The 19,774-nt window shown below is 45.4% G+C and overlaps 1 protein-coding gene across 1 annotated transcript; it reads left to right on the forward strand.

Moving 5' to 3' along the window:
* Positions 1 to 2,157: 2,157 nt before the first annotated feature.
* On the forward strand, positions 2,158 to 9,619 carry LOC142070633 (natural killer cells antigen CD94-like). Its single transcript, XM_075124469.1, is given in 7 exon segments — positions 2,158 to 2,251; positions 4,192 to 4,287; positions 4,715 to 4,810; positions 6,608 to 6,775; positions 7,681 to 7,832; positions 8,571 to 8,674; positions 9,288 to 9,619. Coding segments are annotated over 7 exon segments (828 nt in total). The 3' UTR covers positions 9,406 to 9,619.
* The last annotated feature ends 10,155 nt before the right edge of the window (positions 9,620 to 19,774 follow it).

Consider the following 19,774-nt stretch of genomic DNA (forward strand, 5'->3'; position numbering starts at 1 on the left):
TCTATAATATTTTACATTTTTTCATAAATACAGGCCATTGTGCCATAGTTACCAGTATCAGAAGGAGATAACGTGCTCTATTCTTTACATGTTCTTATGCAACCCTCATCACCATATATCTCAGTACCTTTCAGTGGTGCACTAAGGGAGGTGACTAACATCTGTCACATACAGTTTGTTCTTTCGTCTCCCCTGCCCTGGGGGAAATTGTGTGAAAAGTGAAGTTGGGGGGGGGTTGTTTTCCTTTAAAATAAATTATATGTACTCTATGTTATATGTTTATGCTATCAAAGGCAAAGTCTGAGAAGTACGCCTTGCACTCTGAGCAGAAGGTGGTGATATTTGAGGTGGTTCTTAGTTCCTGTGGAAGCTTGCTCCATGATCCAGAACTGGCCCCAAAAAAGCTCTGTCTCCTGTATAGACGAGTTTTGTCCTTGTGGTAGAAAGTTCCATTGTGCCAAAGAAGCAGCATTGTTGGTCACATGGCCTGATTCTGGAGCTTTAGGAAATCTCTTTGGTATTGTGGGGCCAGGCATTGAGCACCATGAAGATTGGGACTGAGATCTTTAATTTGACCTGGCATTCTATAGGGAGCCAGTACAGTGAGTGGAGGACTGATGTGAGGTGCTTAGAATCATAGAATCATAGAATATCAGGGTTGTAAGGGACCTCAGGAGATCATCTAGTCCAACCCCCTGCTCAAAAGCAGGACCAATCCCCAATTAAATCATCCCAGCCAGGGCTTTGTCAAGCCTGACCTTAAAAACTTCTAAGGAAGGAGATTCCACCACCTCCCTAGGCAACGCATTCCAGTGTTTCACCACCCTCCCAGTGAAAAAGTTTTTCCTAATATCCAACTTAAACCTCCCCCACTGCAACTTGAGACCATTACTCCTTGTCCTGTCATCTTCTATCACTGAGAACAATCTAGAGCCATCCTCTTTGGAACCTCCTTTCAGGTAGTTGAAAGCAGCTATCAAATCCCCCCTCATTCTTCTCTTCTGCAGGCTAAACAATCCCAGCTCCCTCGGCCTCTCCTCATAAGTCATGTGTTCCAGACCCCTAATCATTTTTGTTGCCCTTCGCTGGACTCTCTCCAATTTATCCACATCCTTCTTGAAGTGTGGGGCCCAAAACTGGACACAGTACTCCAGATGAGGCCTCACCAATGTCGAATAGAGGGGAACGATCACGTCCCTCGATCTGCTCGCTATGCCCCTACTTATACATCCCAAAATGCCATTGGCCTTCTTGGCAACAAGGGCACACTGCTGACTCAAATCCAGCTTCTCGTCCACTGTCACCCCTAGGTCCTTTTCCGCAGAACTGCTGCCTAGCTATTCGGTCCCTAGTCTGTAGCGGTGCATTGGGTTCTTCCGTCCTAAGTGCAGGACCCTGCACTTATCCTTATTGAACCTCATCAGATTTCTTTTGGCTCAATCCTCCAATTTGTCTAGGTCCCTCTGTATCCTATCCCTGCCCTCCAGCGTATCTACCACTCCTCCTAGTTTAGTATCATCCGCAAATTTGCTAAGAGTGCAATCCACACCATCCTCCAGATCATTTATGAAGATATTGAACAAAACCGGCCCCAGGACTGACCCCTGGGGCACTCCACTTGACACCGGCTGCCAACTAGACATGGAGCCATTGATCACTACCCGTTGAGCCCGACAATCTAGCCAACTTTCTATCCAACTTATAGTGCATTCATCCAGCCCGTACTTCCTTAACTTGCTGACAAGAATACTGTGCTTGCGGCAGCCTGTGTTGTTGAGGAGACATTCTGCATCATTCTCTAGTACTTGGAGTGTCCTGAAGTGATGGCTTCATGCTCAGCTACAGAGCATTGCTAGCCCAGCCAGGAGGTGACAAAAGTGTGTATATGTGAGGCCAAATCATCACCCACTGGGATGAGATGGAGTGGCCTAGCTAGCCATAAATGGTAGAATATGTTTCTTGTGGGAGTTAGGTGTCCGAGAGCAACGCAGGAGTACTCGTACTGAGCCACTGAGCAGACTGTCCTGTTACATTTCCCCTGTTTATGTTGATGCTCTTACTGGCTTTAAAAGCTCATTTCACTGAGGTACAAATCCTAATGTTCATCTCAGTTCACTAACCCCATCTCTGGAATTTCTATCCCATAACCCACCAGAAATGAGTGAGCAGTCAGTGACCTATGTGGACCTCAGATTTCATACACCTGCAGAGCAGAAGAGAAAACAAAGACCAAAGCACACCAGGGTCACAGGTACTGTATATTTATAATCTCCTGAATCTATGTCTAACATTATGCTTTTATCCCTACTCAAATCTCCCTCTTGAACTTTATCCCACAAACCCTAACATTATATATCAAGAATCTGTGTTAGAGTTTTTTTCTCAAATGTCAGTAGAACTATGTTGTTAGTTTTGTGCCAGTCTTTGTGATATGAAGGAGCCCCCAGAAATGCATAGTCTTCTAGGTATGGGAAGGAGATGGCTTTGTGCCTACAAAGCCCTGGAACACAATTATTTGATTGTGAAGTAATAAACCCTTCTGTCACCGGATGGTACTGGCCATTTATGAGGGAAGAGGCTAGTTCACTTGTGACTGGTCAGCTGACCCCAGTTGATCTATAAGAGAAGGCACCTGGGTGGATTGGTCTGTGAGCAAATATTTTTCATTTTGAGTTCCCTGTTCAGGTTTCCCAGAACTTCGGTGGCCTGCAGGCTCACCATGGAATCTTTCTGCCAGTCAGCAAAGCTTTGGAGCCATCACTCATGAGAAAGGTCTCTTGGACCTGAGGATAAGCACTGACACAGTTCCAGGCTTAACTACATCTTTGACCCCCCTCCAGCTCTTCCTTGAGGGCACCCACTGAAGATTTCGGCTTCCCAGCTGTCACATCTCTTGAAGCAGAGACCCACATCTCGCCTTCTGGGGGTTTAGGCTTGCAGTTCTCTGCACGTCATTGCAATTTCTCAGCAGGTCTGATTGGGGACCAGCTCCTGCAGTTAACTCTTTTCCAAGGGCCATTACAGTGTATTCCAGTTACCAACCAACCTTCAGAAAGCAAACTGTATTTATTCTTAGGGAAAAAGCATTAAAGAGAAAACATATTTTAAAACAATACAAGAACCTATATGCATGCTAAAAGCTTACCTAAGGTCACCCCCAGCTCCAACACAGGGCTGTGGTAGGGTGAGTCTTTCAAACTCTTGGTCCCGAGTTCATGTCAGTTTTTATGATCAGAAGCCAGACACCCAAATGGATAGTTCAACGGTTACTTTGTACAGCTCACGTCTTTGATCTGCAGTTTCTGAGAACAGGTAATTCCCAGTCAATGGCCCTCTCCTCAGGGTGTAGTTTTAAAAGGTCAGGTTTTTTTGAAGATAGCAGAAAATAATAAGAAACAAGTGTTGTACTCACTACCTTACAATGTGCTTTCTGTCCATCCCCATACTCTAACTGGTTACCGCCTTTGGGCCAAATGCATATGTCCTTACTAAATTTTACTCAGTCTTACTAGGCCATCACTGCAGAGAAAAAAAACATCAAGGCCAGATTCTGATTCCTTTCCTTATTCATAGTCACAGAATAAGATACAACTCAACATGAGTCACAATTGAAGAATCTGACTCTCAGAGAATTCACCCCTTGTTCTATTTATGACTCATCTGAGAACAGGCTTCAATTTTTAAAAAGTGGGTTTCTATATGAAATTATTCAGTGAGAAGTTTATGTTCCAACCTTTGAGTAGGCTGTCAACTATTTGCAGTGGCCACTGCTTCAAGAATTCACTGTTCATACTTCACTATTGGATCAATGTGATCGGTCACCTAAGTCACATGCTATTGTTTCTGCTTCCTAATTGGATGACTGATAAAGGTCAAACTGGAAATCTGACACAAATTTTGAACAATGTGTGTAATTAACCAGTTGAATAGATTACCAAGGAATGTGATAATTCTCCACCATTTGGAGTCTTTAAATGAAGATTTACTCTCTTTCTAAAAGATATGTCCCAATTCAACCACAAGTTATTGGTCTTGAAAACAGGAATTACAGGGTGAGGTTCTATGGCCTGTGTTACATTATGCAGGAACTCAGACCTGATGCTCATAATGGTGTCTTCTAGCCTTAACATCTGTGAAGTTAATGTCCCACCTACTGTGGTGACAATTTCTTAGAGCTGTCTTTCCATCCAGAAACCAGTGAGCAGGAAATAACCTACTCTGATCTGAAGTTTCATGCTCCTTCAAAGCAGTAGAGGCAACAAAGACCTACAAGTGCAGAGAGCAAAGGTATTATGCACTATGCGCTTCTGGTTCCTTACTTTCTTTTATTAGAGTGTTCATAGTCAAACATCCTCCTCCTGGTGTAGTCACTGCCCATGGCCTCATGTCTAAGGAACAATAAAATTAGAATTTTGTCTACTGTGGCCGGAAATGGCATGTTAATGGGAGCTCGCTTAGGACCACACTGGGCCAATGTCTGGGCAGAAATTGGGATGTGACAGATCTGGACTTCACCAGGAGTGACTGTTTTCTCCACGTCTTCTCAATTCACACAAGATTTTATTGAGCACATATTCAATAGCTATTATGATTGGATTGGTTTAGCTCCAGAGAGGTGGGTTCTGACTTTGGTAGACTGGTGTGGCTGAGAGCTCTGATCTGATCCCAGAGATCTAGCCATGTTTGCTTTCATTTTCTCTCTTTTTTCTGTTAGAGTCTCCTTCTCCATCTTCACCATGGCTCATTACAGTGATTCTGGGGCTCCTCTGCCTGGCTTTGCTAGTAACTGCAGGGGTTTTGGGTGCCATGGGTAAGTATTTGCCAAGAAGGCAACAAAACGTGATCTGAACCATTATAACGTTGAGAAGAGATCTTCCAATAAGCATTTGAGTGATATGTGTAAATGCATAAGTGAGCCACTGTCATAGTTCGCATTACTTTGTGAAAAACAACTGGTATTCAGAACCTGTAGCCTGCTGAGCTGTGATTTGAATTTTACCAGTGAAGCGTGAGAAGTTGAGATGCCTTTAAGGGTGCGTCTACACAACAGTTTGGAACAAGCAGGAGCCTTTCAGCCCAGGTCAACAAACTGTGGCTAGCAGGGCTTGCACTAGTGCTCTACAAATACCCGTATAGACAGCACTTCGAAGTTGCGTCTCTTGCTGCAGCTCCAGCTCTGAAGCCTAGGGAGCGGGGTGGTCCTAAGAGTCTTTCTGAGTTAAGACTGAAGTTGATTTGAAACTCTGACTACTGTTTAAATGTGGTTGGAAATGGCATCATGACTAGGACTGGGGGAATTTTTTTTCCCAATGAATATTTTATTTGCCCAAAAATGCATTTTCCCATGCACTGAAACTATTCATGTATTCGGATCGAATTTGTTGAATATTTTTGGGCAAAAACAATTATTTTTTTTAAAAAAGTGAAATGGTTTATATCAATGGTTTGAGAATGAAAGTATGAAAAATACTTGAACACAAAATTAAACGGAGAATGGAAAAAAATATTGTGGATTGAAAAATATCCCAAAAATGAAGTGAAACACAACCCCCCAGTTTTTTGTTTTGTTTCAGTTTTTTCATTTTATTTTGGCTGCTTTTAGATCTGAAATTAATTTTGTTGGGGTTTTTTTTGGCGAGAAAAACTGAAAAAAATAAGTTTTGGTTCGAAAGTAATCAATTTTTGTTCCAGATATTTCAGCTCCAAACCAAAGAAATTATGATTCATTCAGCTCTAATTGTGATACAGAACTGCGTGGCTCCATATTTTCTGTCCTGATTTTTCAATTTTGCTTAGTTTGTCAGTCCAAAAAAAAAAGGGGCCTTCATTCTGTTCTCACTTACATCAGTGTAAATTATGAGAATAGCTAGCCAGGAAATTTAAACAAAAATGACATTTTGACAAAAACCTCTTTGGTACATATTCTGTTAGTCAGATTTTAAACCCATGGAGATTGTTTTGTAAAAGGCAAAGCAGTGTTACAGCAATTCCTTAATTCCTTTAACATCAGAATAGAACTGAAATTCCATATTTTGTAACCCACTAATGAGCATGGGTTACATGTCCCCCTGTGTGCTAATCCACAGAGGATATGACTTGTTACAGCCCATGACTACTGACCTTTCTGTCTTTGGATATGTCTATGCTATGGACACTGTACCAGCATAGCTAAATTACCATAGCTTAGCTGGCATAACCCCAAAGCGTATACGTGACCTATTCCGATGGAAGGAGTTTTTCCATTGGAATAGAAACACCCATCCCCACCCTGAAATGATGGTAGCTACGTAGCATTCTTCCATTTACATAGCTGTATCTGTGCAGGGGGGTAAGTTGGCGTAACTATATCATTTAGTAGAATGTTTTTTTCACACTCCTGACTACCGTAGCTACGTTGACCTATCCCTCCAGGGTAGACAAAGTCTTTAACTCAAGCTGTAGGAGTTCATGCTTTTAGCTCAGAAGGTCTCCAGTTCAATCCCCAGTGTGTAAGCCATGATGACAACTGTCACAATTGCTGTTAGCATCCTTATAATGCAAAAGGCAAATGATTTATATAAGTGTATTTCATTTTGTTTTAACTGATTTCTTGGGATGTGGATTTAAGTTCTCCAGGCTTCCCATCAAGTGAGAAGACAGAATGAGGAACTTATCCAGAAACAGGATATTCTGAAAAACTTGACTCAATTGCAGGAAATTCTGAAAAACTGCATGCAGCAAAGAGACGATCTCCAAGCCAATAACACAGAACTCTCAAATGTTCTGAATAAGAAAGGTATCGATCAGAGCTCACTCTTCTGTTATATCCTTTATGGTAATATTGTTGCTTAATCAGAATTCAGCTCTCCTTGTTCTTATTAACAAAAAAGGGTACTTCTGTCCCTGTGCACACAGTGTACAAGGGCCTCATCTAAGTATTAATTACATGGAAAGCAACAAACAAATCTGAGCAAAAATATGGTGTCCTTAATAGTGGACATAATCAATGATCCCTGGCTCACTAGCTTCAAAGTAGAGAAACCTGGGCAGCTCCTTCCCAACTTACATCTCTCAATGGTACAAGGGAAAGACACTGATAAACAAAGGGATTTTGACAAATGCAACAGACAAATAGGCTGCTGCACAGAGAGATCCTCCTGCACTTCCCTCCCACAGCACCGACTCTGCGCTAGCTTGGTTATCAGGTTTTCATTCTAGTCAACATCATCATCATTGCCATCGTGAGGATTGCTTCCTCTCTCCACTAGTGCTCTCATTACCTTTCTTGTTCATTGTGATCTGAATGGAGCTGGCTGGGAAAAGGTTTCCTGTCCCATGAGCACTTTTGAGAATTCAAAATTTTCCCATTTCATGTTGGGATAAAACTGAGACCTTTCAAAGTTTTCCGTGAAAAAACAGAGAAGCTCCAGAGTAGGCGATAGCCTGGTGTTGAGGGATGAGGGAGAACCAGGGTTAAGTCCCTTTTCTGCCTGAATCAGAAAAGGGCCTTGACCCAAGTATCCCGTATCCCAGGTTATTTTGGGGGCACCAACATCAGCTTCATCCTAGCTGGCAAGACAAACACTACATTCCCCGTGAGAAATATACACACTAGCGAATACATGGTGACATTCAGTATCAAACTGCGTTGCACCCATCAATGCAGAACTATAACGGGTCTATATTGCTCTCTTTTTCCAGTAGATAAATGCAGCTCTTGCCCTGAGGGCTGGATACAGCATAGAGGGAAGTGTTACCATTTTACTAATGAAAGGAGCTCCTGGCAGAAGAGTAAAAAATACTGCTTGTCTCATGGGTCTAGACTGCTGAGGATAGAGAACAAGGAAGAACTGGTAGGGAATTTACCCTTTGCCTTATTTTCCTATATTTTCCAAACTACACCTGCCCAATATCTATCTGGTGGGGAAGTGGGATATGGGTATTAAATGAAAAATAACACTGGCAGGGTAAATGACTTTCTAAACTGTTTGTGTTCTATTCAGAACTGTGTCCCCAAGGGAGACTGGGCAGGTTTTGGGCACCAGAGAAAGAGTGAATGCAAATTTTATCACTGACTTCAAGAGTGATTAAAGAGATTAGTGCTCTACATAATATGAGGAAGGGACAGAGTCCATTCCTAGGGTCTGAGTCTCCTCTCACTCCATCGTGAATCATGACTTCCTCCATTGAAGTCAATGAAATGAAACCTATCTGAAAATAAAATCAAGCTTTGTCTCTCTTTAACAGAGGCTGGATATGCTGTTGGGTTAGTATTTCTGCTGCTTGGGAAGAGAACTCCTCATGTCTCATTAGTGATACCCCTGGCTGATGAGACAATTGTGTTGATTTGTTCTCCAGGGTATCCTATCAGTTCTTCTCAGCCAGGACGGTAGCTGTGATGCTTCCCGTGAGGGACAGGTGCAAAAAGATCCATAAAATCTATGGCTGACTTTTCTGGAAAAAATGGAGTGTGATTGGCCAATGTATGGGCATTACAACACACTGGTCCCGACTGGGACACATTAACCTCATTCTCATCCCTGGTATCCATACGCCTACCATGTAAATGCTTTAGTCTTGTTCCCAAACAGGATTTCATAAACAGATGGGCGTGTTTTCACTGGATTGGACTATTACGGAAGGGAGCTGCTACAAGCTGGATGTGGGAGGATGGCACAGCTCATTCCACTGACCTGTAAGTCTCTGGCAGATCTAGAAGTTGTTCACTTGTGTTTTACATCCTTGTGCATTTCTTACAGAATTTGCAGTCTGGCATTGCTACTGAACTTGTAGAATTATTGTGTATTTTTTACTCTTACAAATTCTCACAGGAAGGAGTGGTGCTGTTTGACTTTTTTAAATCTAAATGAATAAATATAATAAAACAATTGTACAACATTAGCAGTGGTAGCTGTAACTGTCAGAACTACATATTAATATAGACATTCACAAATATTCTAAATGGGATATTTCAAAGTTGAAACATTGATAAGGGTGATGCCACCATTACACTTAATGAGGAAAGGAAGAGACTACCCTCCTACCCCTGAACATTAAATTATACAACAACTGCAGTAAATTTAAAACAAGAGGCCACCTCAGCTAAATTAACAATCTCGAGCCAAAAACATTCCAAATCACAAAGAAATGCTTTTCATAGCTCAGCTTGCAGGACATGTTATTCTGAGAAGTGAAATTAATAGGTAAGGCAAGTTAACCCCAATATTTAGGCAGCCAAATGCAATGACACTGTTTGTGATTTTACAAAAATGGCATGGCTGAGTGTTAAATGTAGCTTTCCACCCCAGGTTCCAAGTAAAGAAGCAAGAGCCTGGAGAGTCCTGTGTACTTCTGAATGCAGGAGAAGCCACCTCCTATAACTGTACACAACAATATCGCTGTATTTGTGAGAAGAGAGCTGCTTAGCTGAAGCCTGCTGAACAACACAGGAGGATCACAGCATCCATGAGACACATACCCTGGGATGTTCCAAAGACAAAGAGAAATCACAACCCCTTCAATTTGCTGTGTTATCCTTCAGACTGAGGGGCTGCAGTTTCAGGTGATAAAACAAACAGCAGACTGTCAAGAAGCAGGGCAGACACCCCAAACTGGAATCTTCTCCAGCCAACCAGACCACTCCCACCATACTGAATGACTGTCATTCCCATCTGGGTTGATAAGAGTTGATTTCAGAGGCCATTCATGTAAATATTAATAAATACTTTGTAAAAAATATAGTGTTTGTGCACGGGGTGTTTTATGGAAAAATACAATTTGCCCCAAAAAGCTTATAGTGTAAAATCAAACAAAATACAATAAATGAGGCTCATACAGAGACAAAAGAGGAATGGGAGAGGAAGACAAGCATTCATAATAGTGAGACTCACCATCTTGGTGCCTGGGGATTGAGCTGGGGATGTCTAGAGTTAAAAGCCTGAGTCAGAGAAATAACTCCCTAGCTGGCAGCTGTTACACACTCACATGCTCTGTGGGTGGGGCACACAGGGGTACCTGTCACTCACACTCAGCAGTGGGTTACATACTTTCCCTGAATGGAGAAAGCTGGTTCAGGCTCACAGCAGTTTGAATCCCAGATCAGCTTCTATTTTATAGCAACTGCAATCTTGGCTATGACCACGGATTGAACTGGGGGCCTCCAAAGCTAACATCATGAGTCTCTACAGCTTGAGATAAACAAATGAAGTGCTTAAATTTGGCACTGTCACTCCCCCCTGCCTGGAGTAGCTCACGACCATGAGTGTCAAGCTTAGGGCAGGTTTCAGAGTGGTAGCCGTATTAGTCTGTATCAGCAAAAACAACGAGGAGTCCTCATGGCACCTTAGAGACTAACAAATTTATTTGGGCATAAGCTTTTGTGGGCTAAAACCCACTTCATCAGATGCATGGAGTGCAAAACACAGAAAGCAGTATAAATATTACAGCACATGAAAAGATGGGAGTTGCCTTACCAAGTGGGGGGTCAGTGCTAATGAGGCTAATTCAATTAAGGTGGACGTTGCCCATTTCCAATAGTTGACAGTTGTCCAGTCTAAATGTTTTTGAAGCCATTCTCTGGAATGTTCACAGTCTCCTTCAACAACCTATTTGTTCAGAATTTTTTAACAAGAATTGAAATGGCAATAAGAGATGAAGGGCTGGATTTCTAGCTGGTGTAACTTAATTGAGCTACTGAAGTCAACAAAACTTCACCAAACCATACCAGCTGAAGATCTAGGGGGGAGGGATAGCTCAGTGGTTTGAGCATTGGCCTGCTAAATCCAGGGTTGTGAGTTCAAACCTTGAGGGGGCCATTTAGGGATGTGGGGCAAAAATTGGGGATTTGTCCTGCTTTGAGCAGGGGGTTGGACTAGATGACCTCCTGAGGTCCCTTCCAATCCTGATATTCTATGATCTTGCCAAAGTTGGTCTTAGTTGCACAGGGCCAAGTTAGCCCCTACCAGACACAGGATCAGGGAGAATAAGGCTTAGAGCTGGTATTTAGTGAAAGTACCTGGACTTGTTTTGTAGAAGCTGTGGTTTAATGTTTGTAATATTTAAATGATCTCAGCAAAGTGCTGAATTTCCCATGTTGAGGTGGGCATCTGCATCTGTGAGAAGCTGAGCTGCTGTTGTGGTTTCACAGGAGCAATTTTTCTGTTTGGCAGGTTAAAGAACTTAATACATTGATTACCTTCTTGTTGGAATTATTAATAATATTTGAAATTAATATGGGAGACCACCAGATAATAATTTCACCTTAAATTCCTATATTAACTCTAAAGGCCAAATATTATTGTATACAATTGTTCTAAACATGCCTAACAGCCTAAAAATAAGTCATCACTGCACCCAATACAGTATCAAAGCATTCATAAACATCTGATCAGTATTCTTACAACTAGGCCAGACCTAAGGAACTCAGTGTCATCCTGGCATGAGTCAGCATGCTCAGGTTTGGTCTGACAAGGTACCATCAGATTCATGGCTCTCTTTATACCCTTCAGCTAACTTGCTACCCTTAACAAAAAACATGTCTGAAGCAGCTTATTCTAACTACTTTCCTTCCTCCAAAGTCTTCCTTTCCTCTCTTCTCCCCATTCCTTGCTTACTAGTGGAACCCCTGGTCTTAACTTTATTTTCACGGCCTTCTTTTATTTGCTGCTTAGGGCCTTTTCCCTACTAGCCACAAACTGTAAAGCAAATACATTATTTTCTTAACCAAATGTAAGCTACCTTTAATTCTTTTAATTTCATAACTATCTTTACGCTTGTGAAAAGTCTTTGCAACATGAATACTTACAATCCAGCTTATTGAAGACCTAGTGGCTTAATGGCAAATCCTCCTAATGATGAAAACTCTGCACATCAATTCATTTGGCATTAATTCAATATCAGTTACAATTAAACATTTCCTTGTTTAATGACATTTGAAAAGTTTGAAGTTCCTGGAAAATGTAGGACTTATTATCAGTTTATGAACATAGAAAACACTGGAGAAGAGTTTGGGGGTATTTTCCTTTCCATTCAACAGCTAAAAGTGAAACGGTGACATCAAGAGACTTGAAAAAGATGTATATTCTAGCAGTAAGGAATAAATCAAAAAGTTCCTTCACGATGGGGACTTCTTCATTTTGAGGAAGGGCAGATCATTTGTTGGAAAATCCTGGATCCTATCACTCACAATTATAAAGGGCCTGATTCCATCCCACTTTTGTTAGATGGCACCTCACTCCATGACTTGCTTCAATTCAACCCATGGGACAAACTGCAGAGTAAGAAACTACTCATTGATCATGAAGGTGGCAGACTCAGACCTGTAGTGCTTTGTATCATACAGGTGTACTACAAACAATGAGCCAATTCTCTAACAGGAGAAATCCAGGAGAGCTGATTTCTCAGCCTCTCTGAATCAGGCCACTTCTTTAGATGCCTAGCTGTGGCTAAGCATGTTTGCAATGTTTGGACTTAGACTCTGCACAGACCAGAAATGATTAGGGAAATACCTTACGAAAGTGCCCCTTATATACCTGTATGTGGACCAAGACCTGGGCTCCAGGTACAGAAGGGCAGGCAGGTACTGAATTGAGCAAAAGTCTGATTTGGGGGACTGCTTTGTTGCAGTTCAGCGCAACTGCATCTTTATCCCCTTTCTCCGGTCCAGCAAGGGCACCAACTCTAAGGTTTCCAGCCATCTAGCTATCACCTTCCTTAGGTGGAGACCCACTTCTCTCTCTCAATCCTGACGAGGATATTTCCAGGCTGAATAGTTCCCTGCTCCATTGTGTTATTCCCAGTCTGCCTAAACACACCTTGCTTGCTTTTCTCTTTTGATACTGATAACAGTGGAATTGTCACAGTTATAAGATTCCACAACCAGCACGTCCTATGAAAACATATTTTATTCTAAAGGTAAAAGCACTACAGAGAAAAACCTCTTAAAAACAATAAAAGAACCTACACTCCTCCGTAAGCTTTGATCTTGTGGTTACTGTACTGTACTGTGTGGTAGTGTAAATCAAGGGCATAATTTTGATTTCATTCAACAGATTTAGCACCCTAATAAAGATTTTATGGGAATGGGGAAAGAATCCCAGTAAAGCTGTGCACTAATTTATGGAATGTGAGGATTAGTGAGGGGAGACCATGCAATAACCATATGCTTGTGATTAATGCATTTTAGTGTCTTTGCTCCCAGAGTAGATTGAACTAACTGTAAAAGCCATATTAAAGTTTTTCCTTTTTTTGAAAGGGGAAAAAAAAGACACCACCACATGGCTGGGTTAAAGTTGTTTGGGTGCACTAAGTGTGCAATATGTTTGTATTACCCTAAAGCATTGATCTGTTCTCTGAATCTCAACGCAATCTGCATGTAGTATTTTTTGGGGATTTTTTTTCTTTGTCCTCCTTTTTTCTTTTCAGCTGTTTGTTTGTTTGTCTAAATTAAAAATTTCAAAGAAGCTTTTAATATATGATGTTTCTAATGATCTGAATATATGATGTATCAAATCTATTTTTTTGTAATTTAACGTTTGGGGCCAGATCCACTATTTAGTAAGCGTGCCTGGACTCCATGTGAGTGTCTAATTTTAACTGCTCTGGCTTAACAATTATAGCTTTTAAATGGTCCCACTGACATTTTGAAGTTACCATGCTGAGGTGGGCGTCTGCATGTGTGAGACGCTGAGCTGCTGCTGTGCTTTCACTGGAGCAGTTTTATTTCATTGTGAAAGCCAACTTAACAGTCACTTGCACGACAGCAAATCTCATCTAACAGAAAAAAATGTAGGAATCCACTGATAATGCTCTAATTCAGCACAACTGCACCTATTCAATACCAGTTACAACTAAACATTTCCTGTTTGATGTCCTTTGAAAAGTCTGTATTTCCTGACTAAAGCAATACTTAAGGTTAATTAGTTTACTTAGTGGAAAATGAACACATTTTTTTGCTTTTGTTTTCTTCCCCCCATTAATTACACAATAAGCATGGGAAACTCAAACAGTGACAGCAGGGGACAGGAGACAGAATTTACATTCTAACCATGAAGAATTGATCAAAAATGTCCTACACGTTGATTTCATCTTCATTTTGTGTGAGGTCAGATCGTTTTGTTGGAAAACCCTGGATGCTGTCAATTATAATCACAATGGCTCTGATTCTGTTACACTTCTTGTATGGAATAACTCACTCCATGACTTGACTCAATTCAATCCACGGGACAAACTGTCGATGAAAAGACTGTGCTTTCATCATGGAGCTCGTATTGCGGGTTTAGTCATGGTTCGCTAACACAGTGCTGAACGTGGTTTGTTCTTCTCCATACAATTCCAGAAACTTCTAGTTGTTGAGTGTTACTTATGCATCTGCCTAGCAACAATGACCCAGACGCAACTCACTCCCCAATAGATCTCTTAAAGAGATATCTCCCGATTAGGCATGTGGGTTACAATAGCACAGCTTGCTAATTCAGCACACCTCAATGTTACTCATAAAGAAAGACCACAGGTACGGTTCATTGACAAAGGCACTCGGCCAGGTTTATTGTCCTCATGGCACAGTACCAGTGCCCTGCCTCCGTGGTTACAGGTACACTAACACACGAGTTCTCCATTGCAAGGAATGGCTCAGTCAGCAGCATGAATCTCTGCTGTCCCCTAGGCCACACAAAGGGTTATACTGAAGTACCCTGACATTTATAGACTACAACTTAGGTACCCCCTCATGTCTTTCATGATGTCTGCTTGTTACCTCCTCTTGTATCTTGCTCCAGGTGTCTTGGGCTAAATATCCCTAGTCATCACTTCAGTGAAACCATATTATTTTGTGTTAGGTCAGGAGGTACCTGGGCTAATCTTTTGGAGTGTGTTCACACACATACCCAATGTCTGTTGCTTCTTAGGAGCACCTGCATTTTGGCAACACTAGCAAGACCTTTGTCAAGGTCATGTAAAATTGTAAGCATCTGCTTTAATACATGCCCTGACTTTGGTTCATGGCATGACCTGATTTTGCTGATATGCTTCAGGCCTCAGATCTTTCCGCAGGCCTAGTGCTCCAGGCGCCTCTCTCTCTTTACTACAGTAGTGAAGACAAAGTCCACAAACAAGTCCTTGTCTCTGCACTGAAGAGGGATGAAGAGCATGTTATTGCTCTTACAAACCATGTCGTCCAACAATATGACAATCCCATTGTGACATACCAGGCTACAGTCTAGACTAATGAGCAGCTGCGTCACCCTTCCCCTGCAATCTTGGGTGCCTTACAATGTCTTGTTGAAGGAGTTCCACTTGTGCCTCTCACAAGCAGCCTTCCAGCATGCAAGCCACACCCTGAGTGTCTGTGTGTAACTGCAGCCTGCCAGCCACACTTGGGTTACATTCTGGCTCTCACCAGCCTTGGTTATACTGCAGGGTGACCCCCAACACACTCTCTGTCTTAAATTTACCACCAGAAATGTATGTCCTGTTCTGCCCAGCCCAATCATGAACAATACAAGTTACATTAAGTCAGTTATTTCTTTAATGAAATAATATACTGTGGTACAGCATGGCCACAGGGCAGCAGGAGAGTGTTTTTTGAAGCAGAAAAGAATTCTATTTGTGTAACACTTACAAGAAATCACCAAAAAGGATAAAGCAAAACTATGCAACAAAACAAAAGCAAACACAAGGTATAACACAGCAGCCTTCAGGAGGGAGAAGTGTTCAGGCAAGCCTGGGCCCAGAGCAGGGGAGCTTCCTCGACACACGTGGTCTTCCACCCTCCTGAGTTACCTGGTGGCCTAGAGCGGGGGGGCTTCCTCGACACTCATGGTCTTCCATCCCCTCGAGTTACCTAGTGCCACGCCCAGTGTCACCGATTAACCCTCTCCTGAGAGTGCCCGACCAGATGGGCACGGCTGCGGGGTGGGCGGTTTGGGGGTGGGGGGAACGTACACCACCTGTGATAGGACCCCTCCTAGGTGACAGTGATGATGGTAACCACAGCAGCAACGGCTGGGGCTGGGGTCTCTCGCTCTTCCCCTCAATCAAAGGGTCAGACGGAGGGAACCGGACGGGGTCACTGAGCAGAGAACCTCGGACAGTGCCCACCGCTCCTCGAAGGCGTCAAGGGAGTCGGTGGATGCCGCCCAGAGGAACTCCGCCCGGATACGTGAATGTACTGAGGATCGGAAAACGGCCCTACAATCGCAGGACGCTTCATTAGCCAACCTCCCCTCTCTGGTTTTATAAATGGCTGTTTTAGCTAGGGCTAGGAGGAGGTTAACCAGGAGATCTCGCAATTTTGTGGGGCCACGGATGGGGAGTGTGTAGATAAAAAGGTGAGGGGAAAAGTGTAGCCAAAAGCGTAATAAAATATTTGTGAGGAGCCGGAGAAGCGGCTGCAGCCTGGCACACTCTAAATATACGTGCGCCAGGGTTTCCCTCATGGTGCAAAAAGGGCAAGTATCCAGGATGGGGGTGAACCATGTCAAAAACACGCCCGTGCTCACAGCTCCGTGAAGGAGCCGCCAACTAATGTCCCCAACGGGCCTCGGGACCAAGGTGGAATACAGGCTGGCCCACCGGGGTTGCTCACCCTCCAAAGGTGGCAGGAGGTCCTGCCACTTTGTATCGGGACAGGACACCAGGGTGTGGGCGTGAAGGGTGTGAAGCGTGAGTGTGTATAGATATTTCCGTGGCGCGATTTGGAAGCTGACTGGCTGCAGTTCATGCAGCCGGCTCGCAGTAAAAGGGTGAGGGGTTTGTTGGGATCTACGGGGTAGGGGCCCAATTGAAAGGTCCGATGGGCCTGGGGTAGAGGGTGGGCGTGGTACGCCCTCGCGCAGGGCTCGGTTGAGATAAGCCCGAGCACCGGGTGTCAAGGTGGTCTTCACCTCCTGAAGTACACGCCGGGGGGTACGAGGACTGGAGAGCCCATGCGCTGAGCGAGCGTCAGGGGATCCAGCCAGTCTCCCCGGTCGTAGTCCAGGAGGTCTCCGACTCTGGTGACTTCCACCAGGACCAAACTCTGGCGCACCGAACGGGACTCTGCCACCTGCACACGGAGCTGGGGGTTGTATAGCAGGGGCTCCACGAGGTGATCTGCTCCCACGGTGGCCGCCACGGACCTGGTAATTGAAAACAGTTTCCAGGTCCAGAGGAGGTCCTGGTAGAAGACCAGCAGCCCGGAGAGGTCTCGCGGAAAACCTCTCGGACAAAGATAAAAGAGCTGCCGGTTGTATTGGAGCCCTTGGAAGCGGCGCAGGAAGGCGTGCGCCAATATGCTCCACGTCGAACTACCTGCACTATAAAGGAGCCTCTGCAGGGCCTGGAGGCGGAAGACACGGACCTGAGTGTGCAGACACTTCAGGCCCTGCCGTCCTTCCTTCAGGGGTAGATGAAGAACCCCAACAGGGGCCCAGTGCATTCCTCACCAAAGGAACTCTAGAATCGATGTCCGGAGGTTGGTCAGGAAACCCGGGGCCGGGACCAGGGTGTTGAGCCGGTACCAGAGCGTGGACAGGACTAGTTGGTTAAGCACCAGTGCTCTCCCTCGGAAGGAGAGACATCGGAGTAGCCTCGTCCATTTCCGGAGCCGCTCTATCATCCCGCCTTCTAAATTTTGCCAGTTCTCCGGCAGAGAAGGGTGCGTGGCAGAAAGGTAAATGCCTAGGTAGAGCAGTGGACCCGCGCTCCGCCGGATGGTCTGAAGCGCGGGTGGGAGGGAGCTCACCAGCCGCCAGTCCCCCACCGCCAAGCCAGAGCTCTTGACCCAGTTGACTCGGGTGGAGGAGGCTGCTGAATAGATGGCCTGGCAAGCCTCCACCCGTGCCAAGTCCCCCGGGTCCTGGACCATGAGGAGCACGTCATCAGCATACGCCGACAGGACCAGTCGCAGCTCTGGCTCCTGCGGCACCAACCCCGTCAACCTCCTGCGGAGGAGACAGAGGAAGGGCTCGATCACCAGAGCGTACAGCTGGCTCGAGAGGGGGCACCCCTGCCGTACTCCTCGCCCGAAGCTGACCCATTCGGTCAGGGTCCAGTTGAGCCTAACCAGACACTCCATGGAAGAGTACAGCACCTGGAGAAAACTCACAAACTGAGGTCCGAATCCAAACGCCTACAGAGTGCCCAGGAGGTACCCATGGTCCACTCTATCGAACGCCTTCTCCTGATCAAGAGACAGGAGGGTGAGCGACAGACCGTCTCTACGCCCGAGTTCCAAAAGATCTCGGACTAGAAATAGGTTGTCAAAAATGCTGCGACCCGGGACAGTATAGGTCTGGTCTGGGTGGATCACGTCCGCCATCACGGACCCTAGCCGCAGCGAGATTGCTTTCGCTACGATTTTGTAGTCCATGCTAAGGAGTGAGACAGGACGCCAGTTTCGTAAATCGCAGAGGTCCCCCCTCTTCGGCAACAAGGAGAGCACTGCTCGCCTGCACGAAAGAGGGAGGACCCCGCCCTGCAAAGACTCAGCCCAGACAGTGGCTAGGTCTGGGCCAAGGATGTCCCAGAACGCACGGTAGAACTCCATGGTCAGCCCATCCATGCTCGGAGATTTATTGGTGGGCATGTGACGGAGGGCTTCCGAGAACTCAGCCAGGGTGAGAGGCAGCTCTAGTTGGTCTTGGTCGCCCACGCTGACCGTGGGGAGTTCCTCCCAGAGCACCCCGCAAGCGCCAGGATCAGTCGGATCCGGGGAGAAAAGGCTGGTGTAGAAGTCACGGGCCCTCCCACACATCTCCACCGGATCCGTGAGGGGGGCACCGTCTTCTGCTAGAAGGCAAGTGACGTGTTTCTTGGCCCCCCTCATTTTCTCCAGGGCATAGAAGAAATGGGAGCCGCGATCCAGCGGATGCGGGATCGAACAAAGGCACCTCGGGTCCGATGGTCCTCGCGGGCCTGGAGCTCCTCCTGCTTCTCCCGGCACGCTCCGTAGAGAAATGGGTCCTCGGGGCTGGCGCCAGATGCCTCTCCTTCTCTAAGACCTCCCGTTCCAACTGCTCTATCGCTGCATTTCTCAGTCGGCTGGTGCCCCGGGTGTAGTCACGGCAGAAGAGCTTGGCGCGCACCTTCCCTAGATCTCACCGTCGCCGCGCTGAGGGAAAGGCACGCCGCTGCTCTCGCCAGGCCAGCCAAAACTCCCGGAAGGACGTCATGAAACTCTCATCCTCCAACAGGCTGTTGTTAAAGTGCTAATAGGCTGGCCCCGGCCTCTCTGCACGGAGGGAGGCTGTTATGGTGGCTAGATGACGGTCGGAAAATGGGGCTGGCTGAATGTTGGAGGAGTAGGCCTGTGATAGATGGAAACGGGATAAATAAATACGGTCCAACCAAGAGTGGTGTGACCGATGGGCCTCCACCCGGACAAAGGTGAACGTGGAAGTGTCATTTGGGTGGTGGTCACGCCAGACGTCTACTAGGGAGTGATGTTCGATTATTTCTCGGAGAATGTTTGCAGCGGCCGGGCTCAGCTCGGCCCCTGAGTGGTCCTGTTCCTCGAGGGTGGTGTTAAAGTCCCCTCCCAGGACTAAGCACTCATGAGAATCTAGGGTGCTGAGGAAGTCGGACACCCGCTGATAGAATTGCGGCCGCTTCGGGCTTGTTGTTGAGGCATAGATGTTAACGAGATTGACCACGAGCCCCTCCATACGGACTCGGAGATGCAGCAGGTGGCCCAGCCTGGCCTCAGTGACCCCTAGCACCTCGGGCCGTAGGTTGGGGGAGAACAGGGTCGCCACTCCAGCTTGTCGAATCATGAAGTGGCTGAAGTAGACCCCATTCCTCAACTCCAGCCGCCAGCTGA

This window comes from Caretta caretta, chromosome 1 (assembly GCF_965140235.1).
Source record: "Caretta caretta isolate rCarCar2 chromosome 1, rCarCar1.hap1, whole genome shotgun sequence".
Lineage (NCBI taxonomy): Eukaryota > Metazoa > Chordata > Testudines > Cheloniidae > Caretta > Caretta caretta.